Source organism: Oncorhynchus tshawytscha, linkage group LG31 (genome assembly GCF_018296145.1).
Source record: "Oncorhynchus tshawytscha isolate Ot180627B linkage group LG31, Otsh_v2.0, whole genome shotgun sequence".
NCBI lineage: Eukaryota > Metazoa > Chordata > Actinopteri > Salmoniformes > Salmonidae > Oncorhynchus > Oncorhynchus tshawytscha.
This window is the reverse complement of record NC_056459.1, coordinates 6,538,548-6,563,788: the sequence shown is the minus strand read 5'-3', so window position 1 is coordinate 6,563,788 and position 25,241 is coordinate 6,538,548. Positions and strand designations below refer to the sequence as shown.

The following is a 25,241-nucleotide window of genomic DNA, read 5'->3' as shown; positions in this document are numbered from 1 at the left end:
TCTGATGGCCTTGAGATAGAAGCTGTTTTTCAGTCTCTTGGTCCCAGCTTTGATGCACCTGTACTGACCTCGCCTTCTGGATGATAGCGGGGTGAACAGGCAGTGGCTCGGGTGGTTGATGTCCTTGATGATCTTTATGGCCTTCCTGTAACATCGGGTGGTGTAGGTGTCCTGGAGGGCAGGTAGTTTGCCCCCGGTGATGCGTTGTGCAGACCTCACTACCCTCTGGAGAGCCTTACGGTTGTGGGCGGAGCAGTTGCCGTACCAGGCGGTGATACAGCCCGCCAGGATGCTCTCGATTGTGCATCTGTAGAAGTTTGTGAGTGCATTTGGTGACAAGCCGAATTTCTTCAGCCTCCTGAGGATGCTGTCTGTGAGTGGACCAATTCAGTTTGCCTGTGATGTGTATGCCGAGGAACTTAAAACTTGCTACCCTCTCCACTACTGTTCCATCGATGTGGATAGGGGGGTGTTCCCTCTGCTGTTTCCTGAAGTCCACAATCATCTCCTTAGTTTTGTTGATGTTGAGTGTGTGGTTATTTTCCTGACACCACACTCCGAGGGCCCTCACCTCCTCCCTGTAGGCCGTCTCGTCGTTGTTGGTAATCAAGCCTACCACTGTTGTGTCGTCCGCAAACTTGATGATTGAGTTGGAGGCGTGCGTGGCCACGCAGTCGTGGGTGAACAGGGAGTACAGGAGAGGGCTCAGAACGCACCCTTGTGGGGCCCCAGTGTTGAGGATCAGCGGGGTGGAGATGTTGTTGCCTACCCTCACCACCTGGGGGCGGCCCGTCAGGAAGTCCAGTACCCAGCTGCACAGGGCAGGGTCGAGACCCAGGGTCTCGAGCTTGATGACGAGCTTGGAGGGTACTATGGTGTTGAATGCCGAGCTGTAGTCGATGAACAGCATTCTCACATAGGTATTCCTCTTGTCCAGATGGGTTAGGGCAGTGTGGTTGAGATTGCATCGTCTGTGGACCTATTTGGGCGGTAAGCAAATTGGAGTGGGTCTAGGGTGTCAGGTAGGGTGGAGGTGATATGGTCCTTGACTAGTCTCTCAAAGCACTTCATGATGACGGAAGTGAGTGCTACGGGCGGTAGTCGTTTAGCTCAGTTACCTTAGCTTTCTTGGGAACAGGAACAATGGTGGCCCTCTTGAAGCATGTGGGAACAGCAGACTGGTATAGGGATTGATTGAATATGTCCGTAAACACACCGGCCAGCTGGTCTGCGCATGCTCTGAGGGCGCGGCTGGGGATGCCGTCTGGGCCTGCAGCCTTGCGAGGGTTAACACGTTTAAATGTCTTACTCACCTCGGCTGCAGTGAAGGAGAGTCCGCATGTTTTCGTTGCAGGCCGTGTCAGTGGCACTGTATTGACCTCAAAGCGGGCAAAAAAGTTATTTAGTCTGCCTGGGAGCAAGACATCCTGGTCCGTGACTGGGCTGGATTTCTTCTTGTAGTCCGTGATTGACTGTAGACCCTGCCACATGCCTCTTGTGTCTGAGCCGTTGAATTGAGATTCTACTTTGTCTCTGTACTGACGCTTAGCTTGTTTGATAGCCTTGCGGAGGGAATAGCTGCACTGTTTGTATTCGGTCATGTTACCAGACACCTTGCCCTGATTAAAAGCAGTGGTTCGCGCTTTCAGTTTCACGCGAATGCTGCCATCAATCCACGGTTTCTGGTTATGGAATGTTTTAATCGTCGCTATGGGAACGACATAGCATGAGGGTAAGTGCACGTTTCAGGAGAAAGGGTGGAGAATTGGGAGGTAGTGGGGGGTTTGGCTTACTTTGCTCACAAATTTACGTAACTTTACTTGCTTAGTAGTATTGAGATTCATCCAAATTATTGATAGTGCACTAAAAAGACGTGTTTCTGTTTTGCATGGGGACAGGTAGATTGACAGAGTGCATCACCTCAATTACTCGAGTCCTGGCTTCATCCACATTTGGGGCATGAGGGCAACATGGGGAATTCTAATGAAAGGGTTTTGTGATGGTGCATTGACCCAATTAAGTGGGATGGAAATGAAATTATCTCCCCACTGTCTCCATTTACCCTTTATCCTCTCTCTCTGTCTCTCTCTCTGTGTGTCTGTCTGTGTGTCGTGTCTGTGTCTCTCTCTCTCTCTCTCTCTCTCTCTCTCTCTCTCTCTCTCTGTCTCTGTCTCTGTCTCTGTCTCTGTCTCTGTCTCTGTCTCTGTCTCTGTCTCTGTCTCTGTCTCTGTCTCTGTCTCTGTCTCTCTGTCTCTCTGTCTCTCTGTCTCTCTGTCTCTCTGTCTCTCTGTCTCTCTGTCTCTCTGTCTCTCTGTCTCTCTGTCTCTCTGTCTCTCTGTCTCTCTGTCTCTCTCTCTCTCTGTCTCTCTGTCTCTCTGTCTGTCTGTCTCTCTGGCTGTCTCTCTGGCTGTCTCTCTGGCTGTCTCTCTGGCTGTCTCTCTGGCTGTCTCTCTGTCTCTCTCGCTGTCTCTCTCGCTCTCTCTCTCTGCTCTCTCTCTCGTCTCTCTCTCTCTGTCTCTCTCTCTCTCTCTCTCTCGCTGTCTCTCTCGCTGTCTCTCTCGCTGTCTCTCGCTCTCTCGCTGTCTCGCTGTCTCTCTCTCTCTCTCGCTCTCTCGCTGTCTCTCTCTCTTGCTGTCTCTCTCTCTCGCTGTCTCTCTCTCTCGCTGTCACTCTCTCTGTCTCTCTCTCTGTCTCTGTCACTCTCTGTCTCTCTCTCTCTGTCTCTGTCACTCTCTGTCTCTCTCTCTCTCTCTGTGTCTGTGTCTCTCATCTAGTGGAGAAGAATGAGTCTGTCTCTCGGTCCTACCTGTCAGAGCTCCAGAGCATTAAACTGTGTCTGGAGGAGGCGGAGCAAAAGCTGATGCGCGGCATTCAGACTCTGCCCCCTAGCAACCTATCGGGCAACAGCGTCGACAACACTGTTCAAATTGCAGAGCAAGAGGTCAGTAATAGTGCCACAGCACCATCTGCTGGTCACCAGTCTTTACACACTCTTATTCATCTACCAACAAAAAGGGAACCAGCACTAACTTTATTCAGTTGCTTTCATTTCTTTTCATGTTTCAACTTATTTCTACATAATAATATGCAAATCAAGACTAACCCTTATTCCCGGTGTCAGAAGCTGCAGTCGGACCTGGATGGTCTGAGGACCAGTCTTGGCGAGGTGTCGCGTCGCTGTGTGAGTTTCTTTGAGGAGAAGCCCACCTCCTCCACTGTTCCCGTGCTGCGCTCTGAACTCAACCTGGCTGTGGAGAAGATCGACAGACTACACAACCTCTCCTCTGTCTACCTGCGCAAGTACGTAGGCCAAACACACACACACACACTCAAAGTACTCTCTCTGGGCTAGGTGTTCCGCTAGAGTTCCACTACGACAACATCCGGTGATATTGCAGAGCACGAAATACAAAATACACAAATACTCATATTAAACTTTCATGAAAATACAAGTGTCATACATCATTCTTTAGCTTAGAATCTTGGTAATCGAACCGCTTTGTCCGATTTACAATAGGCTTTACGGCGAAAGCATAGCATTTGATTGTCTGAGGACAGCGCCCCCCCCCCCATACACCAACATTAAAAATATTTTTCCAACCAGCGGAGGCGTCACAAAAATTTGCGATAAAATAAATCACTTACTGTTACGCACGCCTCTATGAAGAGGGAACGCAACACCCTGCTACAACTAAACTCTCTGTGAAGTGAAAGAGGTATGGACTGTAGGTGTGAGTAAGGATGACAACAGGCAGAATGTGGTACCGTTTAGGACTTTATTCCTTTACACGGTAATATGGGGAAAAGGGGCTGGACGGAACCAAAGCAAAGAAAGTAAATCTCAAAGCCCCCTCTCCTATCTTACCTGCCTACCCAATACTTACCTAATTTAGCACCACCTGGTGCCCTAACCAAAATACAGGGGGTGGTCCGCCCAGGTCTTACCTATTGTGCCTAGACAATGAATATACTACAGGTATATGTATGCCCGCGGGCCTCTTGCCTAAGCACTCCCTAGGTGCCTTCCCCTTCCCCCCTGGGAACAAATGAAACAGGAGAACAAATAATTTCTCAAACAAACTAAGAAACAAAGGACATCAAATAAGCTCTATCTGAGCAACAAACTCACAGAACATACCAACTGCTACCAACAACTAACATAGTAAATTATCCACAGCCATCAGCCTCCTCTCTCAGCAATGACCTCCCTCACATTCAATCTCTCTGCAATGACCTCCCAGCAATGGACCCCCAGCAAAATCTCTCTCCTGAACAGAACACTGGCTTTTATATATAGCTTCAGAAGGAATAGGTAATTAGAGACAGCTGCGTCTTGACGAGGGGGCGGGGTCAGCTCTCCAATTAGCCATGGAGTCGACCAATCAGCTGCATGAGGGATTTCAGGAAGCCATTTCCTGAAATAAACACATGCAAATACACAAACTACAACACATAATCTGGGGAACGTAACACTTACCTTTTGAAGATCTACCTCTGTTTGCAATCCCAAGGTTCCCAGCTACACAACAAATGGTTGTTTTGTTCGATAAAGTCCTTCTTTATATCCCATAAAAGTCTGTTTAGTTGGCGCGTTTGATTCAGTAATCCACCCTTTCCACTCATTCAACATGCAGACAAAGGAATCCCAAAAGTTACCGGTAAACTGCGTCCAAACAAGTCAAACAACATTTCTAATCAATCCTCAGTTACCCTAATATGTAAATAAACGATCAAATTTAAAACGGAATGTAGTATGTTCAATACCGGAGATAGATAACAAAGTGCACGCCCTCACTCACGAGCGCCACAAGACTAGAGTCCTAACGAGGGAGACCTTCAAAAAACTACAACTACTTGTTGATTTTTCCAAAAACACATTTTATAAAGACTGACATCCAGTGGAAGCCATAGGTACTGCAATCTGGGCGCTTTTTGGTTGGAAATTCAATAGGCCCACATGAATGGCCTGGGAGCTCAAAAAACACATTTTCCGGATGGAGTTTCCTCAGGTTTTCGCGTGCCATATCAGTTCTGTTATACTCACAGACATGAGTTTAACAGTTTTAGAAACTTCAGAGTGTTTTCCATTCAATGCTACCAATGATATGCATATCCTAGCTTCTGGGCCTGAGTAAAGGGCAGTTTACTTTGGGCACGTCAGTCATCCGAACTTCCGAATACTGCCCCCTAGCCCAAAGAGGTCTCTTAACCAATATACTTGACTAAGTATCACGTGCTTCCCCCTTTCGCCCAGGCTGAAGACAGTGGATGTGCTGATCCACAGCTTGCAGGCCGCAGAGAGCCAGGTGAAGAGGTACGAGAGCAGGCTGAGTGAGGAGGACATCGTTCCTGCAGACGCCAACGCCATCCAGGCCCTACGGGAACAACTGGGGGTAAGAGACTGGCAGATACAATGAAAGAACAAACTATCCACTAATATCCCACTAATTCAGATACTGTACAAATGTTTGTACAAATGCATGAAAAAGTTGTTGATGGCCCCGTAGGCGTTGCATGGATCAAGATTAGGATTTGTTTGTTAGTGTGTCCGCGTGCTGATTCTCTACCCCCTCCCTCCAGACGTGGCAGTCGGAGCTTGAGGACCAGGAGGGGGTGTTGAGCTCCCTGCAGTCGGAGGTGCAGAAGGCCCGGGAGGCGGGGACTCAGCTGAACAGGCTCCACCCAGACCGCAGCCCGGAGCTGGAGCGCTACCAGGAGAAAGCCGCCCAGCTCACCGAAAGGTGGGCCGGAGTCAAGAGACAGATGGACACACGGTGAGTGGTGGAGGGATGGATGGTTGGAGTCAGTGTTAGTCATATCATTTTTATGAAAGTCTTACATGAAACTTAAGCCTTACTCGGTGTTTGTACTCTAGGTTTACACTTAAATGAATACAGTATGTCCTTGAGATGGTCAAATGTGAAATAGAGACGAGCAAAGACCAGGGATGATCAACTGGATTCAGCCGCGGGCCAATTATTTCTTGAGCGGGTGGTCGGGGGTCCGGAACATAATTTAAAAAAAATTAGACTGCAAATTGACCGCAACAAGCCCAAACAGACTAAAACATCATCATTTCAAACCTTGATTGCATTTGGGAACATTGTTAAAACGTCTGTCCTGACTCTCTGTGGTCATTCAAAATCCCACGGCGCTTATTGTAAGAGTAGGGATGTTCACCCACGGTGTCATGACAGAGGTGCAGGCTAAATTCCCAATCTGGCCACATTCCATCATGGCCACATAATCATCCCCCTCATTCTTAATTGGCGTATATCACTCCTCACCTCTCCAACTGATAGCTGTTGTGAGTTCTGCCACAAAAATGGTCTCCGTGCGTCACTGAGGTGGGTGCGACACGTTGATGGTCGGTGAGGTGAGTTTCACCCTACTATGTAAAGCGCTTTGAGTACCTCGGTAGAGAAGTGCTACATAAATCCAATCAATTATAATGATTATACCTTCACTATTATACAATCTCTCTATTATGCTTGGGAACAGATTTCCAAAAATTAAAAATTGCTGCTGTTTATACGGTCTTTTATGTCCAACAATGAAAATTCAACAACCAAAAATATATTTGTATTTATTTATTTATTTTAGCTCCGAAAACTTGGGCGGCCAAATCATACCACCCGCGGTCCACCAGTTGGGGAACCCTGGCATAGACCCATATCACTGATTGGGTACTTTATTGAATGTTGTGGTGTGTTTGTGTGCGTGTATTTCCTCCTTGTTGTTCCAGGCGAGCCGAACTAAAGGCCCTGGGCTCAGTCCTGCAGCACTACAGAGACGGCCACTCTGCTCTGATCCACTGGATAGAGGAGACCACTGAGAGACAGGAGAACACCCAGCCTGGACAGACTGACAGCAGAGTCCTGTCTGAACAACTGGCAGAACAAACGGTGAGAGGGATGGATGGTGCTTCTACACCTGCATTGCTTGCTGTTTGGGGTTTTAGGCTGGGTTTCTGTACAGCACTTTGAGATATCAGCTGATGTACGAAGGGCTATAAAAATACATTTGATTTGATTTGATGGAGACCGATAGAGGCAGGAAGACGGATCCAAGGGGGCCGACAGAAAGAGAGAGGAGGACTACACAGCAGATAGATATTGACCCCAGCCATAGAGAAAGGTTCATTGAAAGAAAGAGAGATGAACGATAGCTTTGTTTTAAATATGTTATTGAGACTAATGGCTATTGAAACGAAAGGAATGATCTGACTGCGATTGAGTGACTTCTGTAAATGACGTCTATTCTCATGGGCCTGATTCCCTTCCTCAGGCATTAGTAGCCGAGATCGAAAAGAACCAGACCAAACTAGACGAGTGCCAAACCCACTCCAAACAGTACTGCACCTCTGTCAAGGTACAGTACCACAGCACTTTGTCATTGTAATGTAAAGACATGTTTTTGGATGATTGGAAAAGGACCCCTAAGTAAGCATTTCACTGTTAGTCTCCACATATTGTTTTACGAACCATGTGACAAATAACGTTTTCATTTGATGTCCAAAAATATGATGATTCATGGCTAGGTGATTTTCGCAAGTCATACATTTTGAATTGAGGTGGGCTACAGGGTTACTGGATTATAAATACATATGATTGATTGATTGATTGCATACCCAATTTCCACACGAAATGTCCTATACCAATACAACATAAAACATTTCATTGTCACGACGTTACATGTATCCATATTTGTCCATCAGGACTACGAGCTACAACTGATGACATTCAAAGCCTTTGTGGAGTCGACCCAGAAATCCACTGTTAAGAGGAGGAGGATGCACTCTTCATCAGACGCCATCACGCAGGAGGTAAGGAGAGGGAGACGATCGGCGCAATGTATTTCCAGAAAAATATGTGTCAACGTCTGTGTGTGAAGCCAAGAGCAGAAACATTTCTTTGCCATTCCAGTTCATGGACTTGCGCACACGCTACACAGCCCTGGTTACCTTGACGACGCAACACGTCAAGTACATCAGCGATGCACTGAGGAGACTCGAGGAGGAAGAGGTATGTCTCGCTCTTTCTTTCGTTCGCTCTCTGTTTTTGTTTTCGTCAACCTTCCTCTGTTTTCCTGGGATTTGTCGTCTGTACCCGCCAATACATTTCTATCATGATGACATGTCCCCGTATCGCTCCCCCCCCCACAGAAAGAGGTGGAGGAGGAGAGGCAGCAGAGGGTGGGCCAGGTGTCAGAGCTGCTGGGCTGGGTCAAGGGCCTCCAGGGCCCCTCCGCCGAGTCATCCATTGCGGCGCAGCAGGTCCAGAAATATTATTAAATGCATCTAGTATCTTATTGAATTGTATTCATCCGCTGGTCTGTCTTGTAGCACGCTCTCTTAGCCTATCAAATGAATATACCGGTGTTCTTTTTCTATCATGTTGTTTTAATCATTTGAGTTGTGTTTCTAGGCTGTCGGTGAGCAGTTAGCGGCTAAGAAGGAGGACGTGGCTCAGGCTATCAGGAACACCCAAGTCTTCCTGATGTCTAAACAGGCCAGCAAGTAAGTTCAGATTTCTCCTACGCACATGCATACCACTGTATAAACACACGACTACTGTATACTCGCTCATTAACATCTCACCTTTATCCACACACACACACACACACACACACATACAAGTTCAAACTGATAGAAATGTTTGTCCTCTAGGTTGTCCCCAGAGGAACGTGTCCAGGTGACCTCCCAGCTGGATGAGCTGACGGCCACCTACAGCCAGCTGTGTGACCGTTCCACTGCCCGACTGCAACAGCTGGAGCAGGAGCAGGCCAAAGAGGAGCAGAGAAAGGTAGAGCGGATGGAGGGGAGGGTGCCCGGAAAGAGGGACGAGAAGGGAGGTTGCGGCTACAACCATAAACTCACTAGCGAGTTGCCAATGCGAGCTTACGACGTTGCTGTTCAAGTGTGTTGCTCACTGGCAATGTCTGTCTGCCTTTTTGTGAATTTGAGGTTCTGAAATGGAATAGGCTCGCAAGCCGTGTTTGTGTGCAAGCGAGAGTGTGTCGCATGTTGTGTGTCGCCCGTCACCCCGTGTGCATTTTTTTGACACCCATCATCACCACCATCATCATCCCCCATAATGAATGTTGTCGACTCATAGACTTGGTTTGCTTTAACAAACATTTAATGTAATTGCATGGAGTGAGCCCCCCCCTCACTTGCACTCGACAACCCGCTTGCAATCATGTGACCCGTCATCATCATCAAACACATCTGCATAATGGCTAGTCTATGGCCCCCTATTGGTGTAGCAGTCGTAGAGCCAAAGAAGTCATGCTACCATTTAGCTATAGTAGCTTTTTGATAGGAGGAGCGCCCTCAACGTCCGCCTTCATGGTCACGAGATAGTCACCCGTCCATATGCTCCACATCCCCTCTGAGCACTCATTGGTAGACAGTAGGTGTGACCCTAAATTACAATGGTCATTTACTGTCCCCGCACTATGTTCTGTACGCGACCCTGCTATTCATCCATGAACCTACAAAAGCCCATTACTCTTCGTAAACGCGTGCGCATACTCGTTCACATAGTTCGAAATCCAACCACGCTGTCATGTTCCCCCCCCCCATATACATCCGTCCAAATGTGATGGTATGTGTATGTGAGTGTATCAGTGATATATAATGAATGAGAGGGATTGTGAGTGTGTTGGTGTGTGTGTGCGCGTACCTTCCCACCCACGAGTGTGTGTTCTATGAATGGTGTGTGTGGTTTTCTGGGTAGTTCTATACACTCAGGAAGAATGTACACACGTTGCATCAAATCACTTGTCAGAGAAGAATGTCTAACTGCCAGTGTCGGCTTCGTGTGAGCACCAGAGGCCAGCTACGCAAACCCCCACGTCACCGTTTGAGCACGATGTGTCCAGATCACAGTGTGTGTGTGTGTGTGTGTGTATATGTTTGTGCTGTCTAATGCATTAATATGTGTGAAATAATCAGCATTTTGCTTCAAAATCACTAACAGCTGCCAGAAGAGAATCAAGGACATCCAGCTCTCAGAAAAAGGATAAGAGGGACTGTAGTTAGGCCAAGTCAGTATGAGGCAGAATCCTATTATCTCTGTTTAAGTTAAGTTGTATTCTGCCACTTAGCCAGTGAGCAAAGAATCAGTCCATTGTGAATTCAATGTAAGTCAGATTTGAGAAAATCCATTTCAATTAACCGTTGTCCAAAGTAAATTGTGCCATAGCTAGTGATGGTCCAAAACCTATGGAGGTTACAGTATAGCGAGTGGATTGAAATGGAGTGTCAGCCAGGCGAGTCAGGGCCATCAGGTAGATAGCATGCAGAATCCTAACGCCAAGCTTCTCATCTGTCGCTCTTCAATCTGCCGAGCCCTCGGCCTGTTAGTGTTTGCGCATCACGGGCCAGCCCCGTACGGTAAGTAGTGCTCGCTTTCTCTTACCGTTGCTTCCAATCTGACCTGCCTTTTTCTAGCTTTATCTTCTCTTTGATCGGTCTTTCTCTCCTTCCTTTGCCGTTTGTTTTTACCTCCTTTATGGAGGTTTCCTGGTATATTGGTTCTCTGCATTTCTGTTCTCTATGTAGCCATGCTTAGTGCTTTGTAGAACAGAGGTAAGTGCTCTTGTGCCATGCTGAAGGAGAAATGTGGGTGCAAAAGATTGCCTCCCGAGTGGCGCAGCGGTCTAAGACACTGCGTCGCAGTGCTAAAGGCGTCACTACAGACCCGGGTTCGATCCCAGGTTGTGTCGCAGCCAGCCTCGACCGGGAGACCTATGAGGTCCCGGCACAATTGGCCCGGCGTCGCCCGGGTTACGGGAGGGTTTGGCCGGTCAGGAATGTCCTTGTCCCATCCCACTCTAGCGACTCCTTGTGGCGGCCTGGCGCATGCACGCTGACTTCGGTCGTCAGCTGTACATTGGTGCGGCTGGCTTCCGGGTTAAGCAAGCAGTGTCAAGAAGCTCCTGACCTTCGCCTCTCCCGAGTCCGTAGGGGAGTTGCAGCAATGGGACAAGACTAACTACCAATTGGATACCATGAAATTAGGGAGAAAAAAGGGGGGGAAAGAAGGGGGAAAAAACTAGTTTAATACTATATCGTATTGTATCTATTGAAATATGCTTTTATCACCGTAATTATGTCTAAATTATTATTATTATGACTCTTTGGTAAAGGTTTTTTTTTTTTTTGGTGGATACTTACGGGCTATGGGTTCCTCAACAAAATACTCATCAGACTGTTAAGTAAGTTCAAATATTCACTTACTTTGTTTCTCTTCACAGAGCCAAGCTGCCATTGGCGGAGTTATTGACCTGGGCACCATGGAAACTGTCCCAGTCTTCCAAGCTGCTCAGCGTGGCCTCATTGATCAGGACACCTGCCATGTCTTATTGGAGGCCCAGCTCACCATGGGTGGGTTATTTCAGCCTGTCTCCCCTGTGAGCCTATCACTGGAAGAGGGCTTCAACTGTGGCCTGATTGATAGTCTCATCAGCCAATCCCTAGCAGAGCTGGAGAGTGCCTTGCATCTTGTCGACCAGACAGAACAACTGGAGGGCCAGCTCCTTCCAGTGGCTGCAGCCATGGAGGAGGGCCTTATCAGAGAGGAGTTGGGGCTGCGTATCCTGGAGCTGCAGATGAACACAGGAGGCCTAAGGGAGTTGGGAGGAAGAAGACTGACCCTGGATAGTGCTGGAGAGATGGGCCTGCTGACCCCAAGGGTCTACACCAAGCTCAGGTCACGGGTCAATCGGCGGGAGCTCGTTGACCCTAACACAGCAGAAAAGCTGAATCTGTCTGAACTGCAGCAGCGCTGTGTCCTCAGCGATGACACCAGCTTGTATCTGCTGCCAGTCAAACAGCAGCCAGGAGGCACCGTCTGCCTCGCTTCCGGCAGGAAGGTTGGGATCTTCCGTGCTGTCCAAGAGAATCTGATTGACAGGCAAGTTACGGTGAGATTGCTGGAGGCCCAGCTATTTGCTGGTGGGATTGCTGACCCCCGTACGGGACGCCGCCTGACTGTGGATGAGGCTGTGCGTCACAATCTGATGGACCAGGACCTGGCCTGTGCCATGCTGACCCGCCAGCTGCAGAGTGGTGGGATACTAGACCCTGTAAGTGGGGAGCGCCTAGGGTTGGAGGAAGCCATCCAGAGGGACCTGCTCTCACCTCATCTGGCCCTGCTGGTGCTCGAGTCCCTCTGGGCTTTTATGGGGATGCTCTGGCCTGAGTCAGGGGAGCTGCTTCCCGTTGCAGAGGCTCTACAACAAGGGGTCATCTCGGGAGAGCTGGCTCTGAACATCCTGAGACAGCGCCACACGATAGGTGCCCTGTACCTTCCTGAAATCCCCAAGGTTGTGTCCCTGAATCAGGCTAAGGAGGTCATTGAACCCAAAGTGGCTGAGATTCTGAAAGAGATTCAGATCCCAGATGTGCTACACAACATGAACCAGTCAGGCTCGCCAAATCTAAATCGCCTAAGCTGGGGCTCCACTGGGTCATCCCCTCCCTCCTCACCACCTGCCTCTTCCCCAGAGCACACATGTTTCCCCTCATTTCTGGAGGAGATGGCCCCTGAGGAACAGGCACATCACCGCGTGCTTTTCCATTTAATGACCCATAGTTATATAGATGCACATTCTGGCCAGCGCTTAGTGTTGTTCGAGCCTGAGCTGGTGGAACTTGTCAAGGCTGCTACTGGTCTGATCAATGTGGATCCTATACCTGGAGTGGTGGTGTCAGGGTTGAGTTTGAGTGTCCAGCCCTTAGCTGGACTACCAGAAAAGCAATTAATTATAGGCTCGTATGAAGAGGGGCTGGTAGAGATTGAATCAGAGGGAGCAAGAGAGAGTCACAAAAAGACAAAGGATAAGGACTCACTCATGGAAGACATTGACGGCACACTTGTAGAAGCCTCAGAAATGTACTCAGCACCATTTAAGACCAAGGCAGAGACTCTGATGCTAACCCAATCTCATGCCAACCCTATTCCACCATCAGAGACCAATGAAAATGAGAGCATGCCTGTGAGTGTTGGAGTTAAACATACTATGGAGGATTCTCAGAGGGTCACAGTGAAGACCCCACCCCAGGTTATGAGTTTAGAGGCAGCAGCAGTGAAGAGTGAGGAGGATGTTGAGCTGGAAAGGTTGACCTCAGAGCTTCACCAAGGGGGTCTACTGATGGATGGAGGGCAGCGGCTTCTCCCAGATGAAGCCGTGGCTCAGGGGGTCCTCCCTGGACACACTGCAGTCAAGCTGATGGCCAGGGCAGGACTTTTCGGAGGTTTCCTGGATGTCAGCGCATGCGAATCTCTGAGCATGGAGGATGTGATGCAGGAGGGTCTGCTTGACGAAGACCTGATGTGGAGTGTGCTGAAATCAGAGAAGACCCTGGCAGGGGTAGTGGATGTAGAGAAGGGGAAGATTTGTACCCTGAAGGATGCTGCTCAGGCAGGCCTGATAGACTCCAACACAGCTGCTCGGCTCCTGGAGGCCCAGGTGGTCTCAGGGGGAGTGGTTGACCTGCGAAGGGATAAGAAAGTGTCTGTTACCCTGGCAGCCAACCTTGGGCTGATAGAGGAGGACCAACGAGAAAAGCTAGTTGCGTTGGAGAAGTCATACCGTGGAAAATACTCAGACCCAGATTCAGCGCTAACCAAAGCAACGTTGCAGCTGCAAATGGATGGGGTTGTCGATCCCAAAACGAAGTCACCTGTTCCCCTAAAGCTGGCCCTTGAAAGAGGTTTGCTTGGGCCTGAGGAAGTCTATCAAGCCTTGTCTCAGCAAGTAGCAGAGGGTGGCATCGTGCACCACAACTCTGGAGTTCGACTGTCAGTTGCTGATGCTTTGCTGCGAGGTCTGGTAGACCGTGCCATAGCCCCAGAACTGGGGGAGTTAGAGAGAGCATGTCAGGGGGAAGTCGCCCTCTCTTCAAACCCAGATGCTGCCCTCCTCCAGGCATCCACAGGTGCCATTTTGGACCCTGATTTAAATTGTAGACTTACATTGACAGAGGCTGTCTCCGATGGTCTGCTCGATGAGAGCACTGCCAAGAAAGCAATGGTTTCTCCATGTGTAACACAAGGTTTGTTGGATCCACAAAGTGCCCAAATTGTGCCTTACTCAGACCTTGTAAACCAAGGCAAGATTGACATTAAGAGTGGAAAGCGCTTCTTGGAAGTGAAGCCTTTCAAGGGAATCCAGGATAAGCAAACAGGTGAAATCCTGAATTTAGCTGAAGCAATTGCATCTCAACAAGTTGATCCGGTCCCAGCGCTCAGAATGTTGCAAAGCCAGGCAGACACTGGAGGGATTATTGATATTTCCAATGGAGCTAGGCTCCCTCTGCCTAAAGCCTCTAAGAAAGGGCTGGTGGGAGAACATATGGCCAGGCTCATTGCCACCAACCAGGTTCTGAAAGGGGGCTTGTTTGACCCTTCCACGGGGCAGAGAGTCTCTAGCCTGAAAAAAGCTGTCAAATATGGGCTTATATCCAGAGAAATGGCTGCAGAACTCCAGGGCAACTTGGGCTCCATGGACGTAGAATCTGACGATGAGGATAGTTCAACACCCATTGCCTCTTCAGATGGGACCTATAGTCCTGCAGTCACATTATCAATATCCAGTCCAGACAGCCAAACCAAAATAATTATTGAAAGCTCTTTTATTTCTCCATCCCCACATACAGAAGAGTCAGAAAAGGGGTATAACTCTTTGATGATCACAGAGGACATTGTAAAGACTCTAGAAGCTGGAACGTTCAAGCAGTCAGAAGATCTGCAACACCATGGCTCTGTACACATTGAAGAAGAGATGGAAGATGGAGAGGTCTCAATAGCCGGGAAGTCATTTGACATCGAGTCAGACCAGTCAATCAATTTGTTGGCTCAGTTTGCAATCAATGCGGAGAAAAGGGTTCAGCAGGCCCTTCAGGAGATGGCGACTCCGCAAGATGTTACTGTTCGACCACCAGAAAATGATAAAAAGGGGTCTAGACCTGTGGGTGAAAGTAGTTCAGTCTTGCAGCAGGGGCAGTCTGCTATGGGCAAAGAACCACGGATGGACTCGACAGGGGCCATTGGCAGAGAAGGTAGGGATCAGCAGGGCAGCATAGATATTTCTACACTGGTTGAGAGAGATGAAGGGAAGCCAAATGTGGTAGAAGACAGTACTGAGAGTGTGGTGGAGCAAGGTAGAATGGAGGTTGAGAGGGACACAAAGATTGAGGTCACAGAGCGTGATGATCTTGGACATGCATCACCCCCTTCTAAGGAGGCTGAAGGTAAGAGCAAAAAGAAGAGGAGGAATAAGAAGAAAGGAAAAGGGGAGGTTGACATTGCGCAAAGGCCCTCAGAGGAAGCTGATATTCAGAAAATGGAAAACAAAGACCAGAATGTACAATCTAAGGATAAGGGTGTTGAGTCCACCAGAGGTTATGTTACCCCACAGGAGAAAGAGGAGTCCCTTGTGCAAGATGTTCAATCTGCACTTGAAAGTGCCAGGGCACGGACTGTTGAGAGGTTTGGAGATCCAGAAGATATTGGCAAAGTAAGGGAAGCTTCTGCTGTTCCGCTTGGAGTCATAGAAGATGCTCTTGAGGTAGAGAGAGATGGTATAGAGTATAAGGTCTCCGAGGACCAAAGACGGGTGGAGAAGAACAAAACGTCTAAGATACCTATGGCATCAGAGAAGGTTGAACCTGTGACAGAGAAGATACAAGATATCCATGATAAAGCAGGTTCTGAAGTGACAGTAACGAAGGGTTTTCTCAACAGCTTAGACAAAAAGTCTAAGATAACCATAGTAGCAGAAAAGGTTGAATCTGTGGCAGATGAGCGATCGTCCATCCATGATAGAGTATCCATTCATAATAGAGTTTCTAAGGATGAGCAAACGCGGGAGGGCGAGCACATTGTGGGAAAGAGTGATTCAGATGGGGAGAAGACAGTTTCTCAACAGACTGGACAACAGGAGCATACGGATAGAAAAGAGGTGGAATTCACTCTGAAAACCCCCCAGGCAGCAAATGACAAAGAGGCCCTTTTACGGAAGGCAAAAGAGAGTATCCTGAGGAAGGTGTTTGGGCGAGGTGTTAGTGAGAAGCAAGCTGCAGATGAGCTAGAGGCACTGCGTCAGGGAGTGGGGAAGAAGGAGAGTTTGGTGACATCTGTAGAGGAAGTTAAGACTGTAGGGAGTCCTGAGGTTTCACCAGAAGAGAGTAAAGGAATTGACAAGAAGGAAGGAGAAAGAGAGAAAGTTCTGCCTCACCATTCTATGATTCATGTAGCAGCAGAGGAAGTGGAAAAAGCTCTGCCATACCAGGTTAAAAGAGGAAGGAAAGAGGAGAAAGTTTTACTCGACCAGGCTAAAGAAGGAGAGACAGAGGAGAAAGTTCTACCAGACCAGGCTAAAGGAGAGAAAGAGGAGAAAGTTCTACCAGACCAGGCTAAAGGAGAGAAAGAGGAGAAAGTTCTACCAGACCAGGCTAAAGGAGAGAAAGTGGAGAAAGTTCTACCAGACCAGGCTAGAGAAGGGGAGAAAGTTCTACCAGACCAGGCTAAAGAAGGAGAGAAAGAGGAGAAAGTTCTACCAGATCAGGCTAGAGAAGGGGAGAAAGTTCTACCAGACCAGGCTAAAGAAGGAGAGAAAGTTCTACCAGACCAGGCTAGAGAAGGAGAGAAAGAGGAGAAAGTTCTACCAGACCAAGCTAGAGAAGGAGAGAAAGAGGAGAAAGTTCTACCAGCCCAGGCTAAAGAAGGAGAGAAAGAGGAGAAAGTTATACCAGACCAGGCTAGAGAAGGGGATAAAGTTCTACCAAACCAGGCTAGAAAAGGAGAGAAAGAGGAGACGGTTCTACCATCTCAAACAGACCAGCTTAAAGAGATGATGCCGGGAAAGAAAAATCAGAAGAACAGAAAGTCTAAGATGCATAGAGTGGTAGAAAAAGTTGAACCTGCGACAGAGGAGAAGCCATCCATCCACAATAGAGCAGATTCTGAAGTGAAATCCATACCGGCTGATCTTGAGAGCTCAGTCTCTGGGGATGAGCAGAAGCTTGAGGAGCAGCAAGACAGTAAATCAGAGGAGCTGAACAAAATGGCTGCCTCTACCAAGAGTCTTAGTGGAGTTGACGCCAATCAACAAAGATCAACCCATACCACTGCACCGTACCAAATCAATGCACATCTTGAGGAGAAAACTAAGGAGGATATTTCTTTGAGGAGAGAAATTGACCCACATGGCAAGGAAATTGAACAATTTAGGATTGGTACACCTGAGGATGTCCACCTAGACACCCATCGAGTTATTGACGTTGTGGATGCCTCTCCTGAAGCCCTTGTATCCATGTCAGGTGCCCATCTGGTCAAGGCCTCTGTGGCTCCAGGTACCCAGACTGCTAAGACCACAGAGGAAATGGATGCACATCTGGTGAAAGATACTGAGGAGGACAGGTCTCTGAGCAAACAAACTGATCTTCCTGGCAAGGACATTGAACAACTAAGAATTAGTACACCTGAGGAGGCATCTTTGGCGCCTGCTGCCAAGCCAGCAAAAACTACTGGCAAAGGGAAGAAGAAGAAGAAGAAGCAACAGCAGCAAGAACAACAGGAGCAGAAACTTGACAGTGAAACTGAGTGTAAAGAGGAACAGTCCCTTGAGGAGTCCACAGAATCAGGACAGTCCTGGTCTGACGAGAGCCCACAGTCTGATGCAAATGAGATGGTTGAATCTGATACAACCGAGGTACCCGAATCTGATACAACTGAGAGCTTTGAGGAGGAGGATGGAGAAATCCAAGAATTGGAGATGAGGAAAGAGAAGAGCCCAGCTAAGACGGGAAAGGTAAGCAGTTGATGCATTTAGTAGGTGAAAAGCAAATTGTCTCTACTTGATCATACATTATCTGTATTGTGTAACCCAGTATTAAGCTGTCAAATGCCATTCAGACTGATGCTTATCTGACATTCCCTTTCCATCAGTCCTCGTTGCTCCGCCAGGAATTCCTGGAACATGACCAGCAAATTGTGGCTCTGCTCTCTATGGTGAGACACATCGAGGTTCGCCTCAAGCAGCAGCAGCAACAGTCGATTGGTCGCAGCCTCATTGCCCTTGATGACATCATCAAACAGACAGAGGTAAGAGATTTAGTACCTGCAAATGTATGATCTAGGATGTTACCACAATGGAAATCTTAGGTTTCAAAATTGACCAACCTTTTATCTCAGACCTTGGATCTAGAACTTTGGGATTTAGAATCCCAGGTCAAAAAGGAAGTGGATGCTGCTGGGCAGCTGCTGGAGCCCCGCCCACAGGAAGTACCACCTCAGCTACTATTGGCCTTGGAAAAGGATGGGCGAAGCTTAGCTCGAGGTTACGAGGCTGCCAGAGGGGTTTCAGAAAACATCCTGCAGGGGCTGCGCGCACACAGAGAGGCACATAAGGTAATGGGACAGTGGATTGAAACATGAGATCTGTGTGTTTTTGGTGTTTAATCCACTATTGCACCCTTTGCTAATCAGTGCTGTTTGTTTCTCCCTCTCAGGAGGCAGTGACTGGGGAACAGAGGTCACTTGGAGGGCGAGTCGAGGATCTTCTCTTCTGGCTGAAGGAGACTGAGGCACAAATGACAGGAATGGATGGGAAAACCCAGGGCGAGACTCCTCCTCAACGCACACAACAGCTCCAGCTATGCAAGGTTACCGCTCTCACGCCACACTTGAAGTTTGATCTCGTTACCCTCTTCTTGTGCACTTTCAAGTGTGCAATTAACAACCTAGTTCGGAATCAGCCTACACTTTGCTTCATTTCCAGCTAGTCCTCAGATCATTATCTCTCCTTTCTATCTCCCTTCCTCAGGAGTTGCAGTCGTCTCTCTCGGCGCGCTCCAATGACGTCAACGCGCTTGCCTTTGACATCCAGGTGTTCATCTCGGAGCGGGCTCAGGACCTGGCTCCAGAACAGAGCAGGCACCTCCTTGGGCAGCTACAACAGCTCCAGAGGGGCTTCCACCGAGCCGCTGGCCAAGCCCACGCCAAGACCGACACCCTCGCCGCCCAGAGAGAGAGGGAGGAGGAGAGGCGGCGCAGGCACAAAGAAAAAGAAGAGGAAGAGAAGGAGAGAGAAAGAGAGAGACAGAGTGCAAGGGAGAGAGAGGTTTGCAAACCGCTGGCTATGTTGCGCAGTCCCATTTGGAGTCCTGGAATGCATGTGTAACATATACATTTTCAATACATTCAATCATCCGTAATAACATACTTTACCATAAAACGATTGTGGTCATGCTATCATTGTTTCAATTCTCACTTTCTATCACTTTCTCTATCTGGCTAACCCTTATCCATACTATTAATCATGTCCATCAAAGCAAATATGCCAACTTCAAAAATAATTCTTATTTTCCACATTTGTGTCTAAATTGATCACTTACATCAGATTAGCAAACAACCGCTGCTGCTGCGAAGGCTAAGACACCGTATAGGGACCGGTATTACTACTCCCACCACAAGCTTCTATGCCCAATGTGTGTTTGCTCCTCTGCATGTGTCCCTGTATAACACCTGTGTGAATTAACGTGTCTGCCTTGCTCTTCCAGATTGCCACAGAAGGAAATACGCTTGCGCCGCCACGGAAAAGGCTAGAGAGTTTTTAAAACCCGAGAAGCCTTGCTGTGGCTAGAACGCTTTCCTTTTGTCCTCTTCTCCCCTGTTGTACGACATGGGGAGGAAGGAACAAAGGGGGCAAACGAGGACACCGTGTGTTTGATTGTCTTTGTGTTATCGTTGTTGTTTTGGCTCGACTGACCTGTTGATGATGCTGTGTCCGTATCTATCGATCTGTCTGGCTGACTGTGTGAATTCTGGACACATCATGCTCGACGTCTGGCAAAGTGTGACATATATAAATGACATTTTAAAGGGTTTAGAAACAGGCAAGCGTTGCACTTGATGGAAGTGTGAATGGGTGTTGAAAAGAAATGTAAAAAGATCTGCTTCTCGTGTGCTCCTGCTCAGCTGAGTGGAAAATGACAATATAGGGGTCTGATTCAACGTTGTGGACTGACCACTGTTCATTAGCAAAACGTGCAATATTACTTTTCTCACTCTCTCTCTCTGCCTACATTTTTCTCTGTCTACCGTCGTCCGTGGCTCTCCAGGTGGTGCAGCAGCACAAAGCAGAGTGCTCACAGAGATTGGAAGGCCTTACAATGTGGTTGGCTGGAGCTGCCAGCGTGCTGGCCAATCAAAGAGCGGGAGCAGAGTTGGGTGACGTGAATGTGCTGCAGCAGAAACGGAGCGAGCTAAAGGTGAGGGAAACGCTGCGTTTATCACATCCATGGCTCAAGAAAGGGGATAACACCTGTGTTTTAGCTGCTCCCAGACTTCTAATGTAGCCCGGTTCTGTGCATGTATTCTCCTTTCTCTTCACATGCAATTTTGTATGGCCTGTTCCAGGGGAATATGCCACACTACCTGTAACCTCTCTATATCTGACCTCCCCCTCCCCCAGGAAGTACAGAAGGACCTGCTGACCAGAGGCGAGGGCGTGGCGGAGACCATCCGCTCGGTGGAGGAGTTCCTGGCGGAGCACGGTGACAGCCTGAGTCCAGAGGACAGGGCCAACCTCCAGGGGGCACTGTCCCGTATGAAGGAGCAGTACAGTGCCCTAACCGACACGGCCGACTCCTCCCTGGCCCAGCTGGACACGGCCATCAGCACCACCGTCCAACAGAACACACAGCGGGTAAGCCTAAAGTAGCAGCGCTGCTGTCTAACACAGCACGTAGATTTTATTATTGCCGTCTATAAGGAACCAAGGTCCAAGATGTGTATCTTTATGGATACTGTTTTGAGTACTGAAAAATGACTATGGAAACAGCTACAGTGTTTTATCCGTTATTTTACCAGGTAAGTTGACTGAGAACACATTCTCATTTGCAGTAACGACCTGAGGAATAGTTACAGGGGATTAATGAGCCAGTTGTAAACTGGGTATGATTAGGTGACCGTGATGGTTTGAGGGCCAGATTGGGAATTTAGCCAGGACACTGGGGTTAACACCCCTACACTTACGATAAGTGCCATGGGATCTTTAATGACCTCAGAGAGTCAGAACACCCGTTTAACATCCCATCCGAAAGACCTCGCCCTACACAGGGCAATGCCTGGGGCATTGGGATATTTTTTTAGACCAGAGGAAAGAGTGCCTTCTACTGACCCTCCAACACCACTTCCAGCAGCATCTGGTCTCCCATCCAGGAACTGACCAGTACCAACCCTGCTTAGCTTCAGAAGCAAGCCAGCAGTGGTATGCAGGGTGGAATGCTGCTGGCAATTAAACCAGAGGAAAAGCTCTTTCCTTTTCTGTGTCAATTATGGAGAAGGGCCTTTCTTTCCCTGACTGCACTTTCATTGGTAGAAATAAACACTCACCGCGATCTGTGCTGTTTGATCACGTTTCCCCTCTATTTTCTTCCCCTATAGGCGAAGGCCGTAGAGGAGCTGCAGGAGACCCGGTGTCAGATCGACTCGCTGCTGGAGGAGCTCTCCTCCCTGAACCAGCCTGGGAGAATAGGAACTGGCATGACTGTTACTGACCACCCCTCCTCGCCAGAGGGAAGACTACAATCACACAGTGACATGCTCCAGGTCAGACATTCTCCTTGCTGCTGATTTACAAAAGGGACGTTTGTTCATGTTGTGGTATACAATTAAATGCACTATGAAACGTAATGCTTCACAAAAGGGTTCTAAAACCGCCTTTTTTAGGTGCTTGGCAGTGGTTATTGAATGACAGTCAACTTGCATCCTTCCTCTCATCTCCTTTCCAGACTATGTGAGATGAGCCCTACCTTTTGGCTCTCTCTGACCCATTATGATCTTTGATCTTTAACCCCTCTACAGACGGAGCTCCAGCAGCTCCAGGCCCAGCAGGCCCAGCTGATGCAGGTGTCCCAGAACGCTCGATCCCTCCTGGACCAGCCCGACTCGGCCGTGCCAGCCGAGGAGAAACGGCGTCTGCGGGACCAGCTAGACCAGCTCCAGACCCAACACCAGGAGAAGCTGCGGGCCTGCCAGGAGAGGCTGAGGCGCTCTGAGGCCCTTAAGGACGAGCTGGCCAAGTTCCTCCAGGAGCACGGAGGCCTGGGGACCTGGCTGGAACAGAGTGAGGGGGAGCTGGGTTCCTTAGGGGAAGGAGAGACGGACGCAAAGGGCCTGAAGGGGAGACTGGAAGAGCACAAGAAGGTACATGTTGTTTTTTGATTTTCCTAGACTAGTGTGAGTTAGAGAGAAAGCTACATTGCATAGCCAGAGAGAGATGGTTTACATTATCAAGATGCAAGAATATAGGCTTACTGTAACAATAGTTCAGGGTTTATATTGGCAGTTGGTAGCAATATTCACTCCTACTGTCAGCTGTATACACACAGTCATGATACTAAAGACACTAAGTTTACTGTTTCAAACTTTGGAACTGAACACATTCTTGACTGTATCGAACTGACCTGGAACCGGTTGTCTTCCAGCTGGCGGAGGATGTGATCTGCCACAAGGCAGACCTGCGCTTCGTGTCCATCTCGGGTCAGAAGGTGCTGGACTCTGTCCAGGGGGCTCTGGAGAAGGTAGGAGGGTCTGACCCAGCCCTGGAGGAGACCAAGCAGCTGGTCACGGACAAGCTACAGGACGCCAACCACCGTTACACCGCGCTGCACACCAAGGTGGGTCTCATGTAGAGTAGGGGGATTGTATTCTTCATTACCACTGTGCTTGGTGTACCAATACGTACTAGGAGCATATCCACAATGGCAGGGATTGTGTTGAAAGACTGACTATATTCAGTCAAGGTCCCTTTGAAATATAAGCCTTATTCATTATTTTACATTCTTTTTATATAACTACAATATATAATAATCAATATTATAGCCATAACCATAGTTGAGGCTGTGTGTAGAGATATTCAACATTGCCAACATTGCTCTACTTTCATAGTAGAGATGGTGTCCTGTTCATCTTTTTTGATCTATGCTTATTCCACCCCCTTCCTTTTCCAGTCGTCAGATCTGGGGGGGCGTCTGTCGGGTCTGTTGGAACGCTACCAGCAGTACCAGGACGAGGCTGTGTCACTCCACACCTGGCTCAGCACCCAGGAGCAGACCCAGAGTATAGCCGGACCCAGCGGAGAGACGGACACACAGACACTACAGAACACACTGCGGGCCGTACAGGTGAGAGCATAGAAATAGATGGGGTGTGCGGAATTATTTTATACAGTATGTACATGTGACTGAACAAGGCGACTTTATCAGCGCCTCAATCTTTGCGAGGAGAGGGTAGAACTCTGTTTTCCATTCCCTGCACCTCAACATGTCTCCTCCTTTTCCCCCTTTTCTGTTCTTTTTCTTCCCCCTCTCTCCCTGTGTTCTGGTCAGCTGTTGCAGGATGAGCTGGTGGAGCGGTCAGTCCAGTTGGAGAAGGTGAGGAGGGCAGGCAGAGAGCTGGCTAACACACAGGAGTCCCCCACTCTCAGAGCTGCCGAGATCATCAGCACTGCAGGTACACAAGCTAACAACTAGACCACCGTTCAAAAGTTTGGGGTCACTTAGAAATGTCCTTGTTTTTGAAAGAAAAGCACATTTTTGGTCCATCAAAATAACATCAAATTGATCATAAATACAGTGTAGACATTGTTAATGTTGTAAATGACTATTGTATCTGGAATCTGCAGATTTTTTATGGAATATCTACTTAGGTGTACAGAGGCCCATTATCAGCAACCATCACTCCTGTGTTCCAATGGCACATTGTGTTAGCTAATCCAAGTTTATCATTTTAAAAGGCTAATTGATAATTAGAAATCCCTTTTGCAATTATGTTAGCACAGCTGAAAACTGTTGTTCTGATTAAAGAAGCAATAAAACTGTCCCTATTTAGACTACTAGAGTATGTGGAGCATCAGCATTTGTGGGTTCGATTACAGGCTCAAAATGGCCAGAAACAAAGAACTTTCTTCTAAAACTCATCAGTCTATTTCTTGTTCTGGGAAATGAAGGCTATTCCATATGAGAAATTGCCAAGAAACTGAAGATCTCATACAGTGCTGTGTACTACTCCCTTCACAGAACAGGGCAAACTGGCTCTAACCAGAATAGAGAGGAGTGGGAGGCCCCGGTGCACAACAGAGCAAGAGGACAAGTACATTAGAGTGTCTAGTTTGAGAAACAGACGCCTCACAAGTCCTCAACTGGCAGCTTCATTAAATAGTACCCGCAAAACACCGGTCTCAACGTCAACAGTGAAGAGGCGACTCCAGGATTCCGGCCGTCTAGGCAGAGTTGCAAAGAAAAAGCCATATCTCAGACTGGCCAATATAAAGAAAAGATTAAGATGGGTAAAAGAACACAGACACTGGACAGAGGAAGATTTGTAAAAAGTGTTATGGACAGACAAAGTTAAGTTTGAGGTGTTCGGATCATAAAAAAGAACATTCGTGAGACGCAGAAAAAATGAAGATGCTGGAGGAGTGATGACGCCCTCTGTCAAGCATGGTGGAGGCAATGTGATGATCTGGGAGCGCTTTGGTGATGGTGAAGTGGGAGACTTGTACAGGGTAAAAGGGATCTTGAAGAAGGAAGGCTATCAGCCTTTCCTCCTACAACAGGACAATGACCCAAAGCAGAGCGCCGATGGAGTGGCCAGCACAGTCACCGGATCTCAACCCTATTGAAATGTTGTGGGAGTAGCTTGACCGTATGGTACATAAGAAGTGCCCAGCAAGCCAATCCAACAATCCAATGGGAGGTGCATCAGGAGGCATGGGGTGAAATCTCTTCAGATTACCTCAACAAATTGACAAGTAGAATGCCAAAGGCTGTAGTTGCTGCAAATGGAGGATTATTTGATGAAAGCAATGTTTGACGGACACAATTATTATTTCAATGAAAAATCATTATTTAAAACCTTGTCAACGTCTTGACTATATCTCCTATTCATTTTGCAACTCATTTCATGTATGTTTTCATGGAAAACAAGGACATTTCTAAGTGACCCCAAACTTCTGAACGGTAGTGTGTATCTATTGTTCTGCCGTTCATAACCTTCTATATTGTTATATCTTATTCATCCCTTCACATCCTCATAGATCCTGCAGTGTATCTACTTGTCTTACTGAACACCACCATCTCTGTTGATGTCTTTTTAAATCCATCCACCTAAACAAATGAGTCTCTATCGTAATGGAGAAAAGTAATCACCCTGGCATTCTCT

General features: G+C 48.0%; 1 protein-coding gene across 30 annotated transcripts in view; it reads left to right on the top strand.

Moving 5' to 3' along the window:
• The window catches only part of LOC112229351 (microtubule-actin cross-linking factor 1-like), a 262,375-nt gene that overhangs the window by 160,856 nt on the left and 76,278 nt on the right, over nucleotides 1-25,241 (top strand). For 29 of the 30 annotated variants that reach the window (XM_042310211.1, XM_042310210.1, XM_042310220.1 and 26 more), the window contains 24 exons: nucleotides 2,775-2,941; nucleotides 3,122-3,300; nucleotides 5,255-5,393; nucleotides 5,581-5,774; nucleotides 6,746-6,905; nucleotides 7,288-7,371; nucleotides 7,718-7,825; nucleotides 7,926-8,024; nucleotides 8,165-8,275; nucleotides 8,427-8,518; nucleotides 8,669-8,804; nucleotides 11,263-16,536; nucleotides 16,612-17,823; nucleotides 17,961-18,116; nucleotides 18,207-18,422; nucleotides 18,524-18,676; nucleotides 18,838-19,134; nucleotides 20,135-20,284; nucleotides 20,488-20,721; nucleotides 21,462-21,626; nucleotides 21,882-22,223; nucleotides 22,505-22,696; nucleotides 23,030-23,203; nucleotides 23,408-23,531. In XM_042310211.1, coding sequence (XP_042166145.1) covers nucleotides 2,775-2,941; nucleotides 3,122-3,300; nucleotides 5,255-5,393; nucleotides 5,581-5,774; nucleotides 6,746-6,905; nucleotides 7,288-7,371; nucleotides 7,718-7,825; nucleotides 7,926-8,024; nucleotides 8,165-8,275; nucleotides 8,427-8,518; nucleotides 8,669-8,804; nucleotides 11,263-16,536; nucleotides 16,612-17,823; nucleotides 17,961-18,116; nucleotides 18,207-18,422; nucleotides 18,524-18,676; nucleotides 18,838-19,134; nucleotides 20,135-20,284; nucleotides 20,488-20,721; nucleotides 21,462-21,626; nucleotides 21,882-22,223; nucleotides 22,505-22,696; nucleotides 23,030-23,203; nucleotides 23,408-23,531 — 10,158 coding nt within the window. The remainder of the gene's footprint in view (nucleotides 1-2,774; nucleotides 2,942-3,121; nucleotides 3,301-5,254; nucleotides 5,394-5,580; nucleotides 5,775-6,745; nucleotides 6,906-7,287; nucleotides 7,372-7,717; nucleotides 7,826-7,925; nucleotides 8,025-8,164; nucleotides 8,276-8,426; nucleotides 8,519-8,668; nucleotides 8,805-11,262; nucleotides 16,537-16,611; nucleotides 17,824-17,960; nucleotides 18,117-18,206; nucleotides 18,423-18,523; nucleotides 18,677-18,837; nucleotides 19,135-20,134; nucleotides 20,285-20,487; nucleotides 20,722-21,461; nucleotides 21,627-21,881; nucleotides 22,224-22,504; nucleotides 22,697-23,029; nucleotides 23,204-23,407; nucleotides 23,532-25,241) is intronic. The other variant, XM_042310194.1, reaches the window with a different exon arrangement.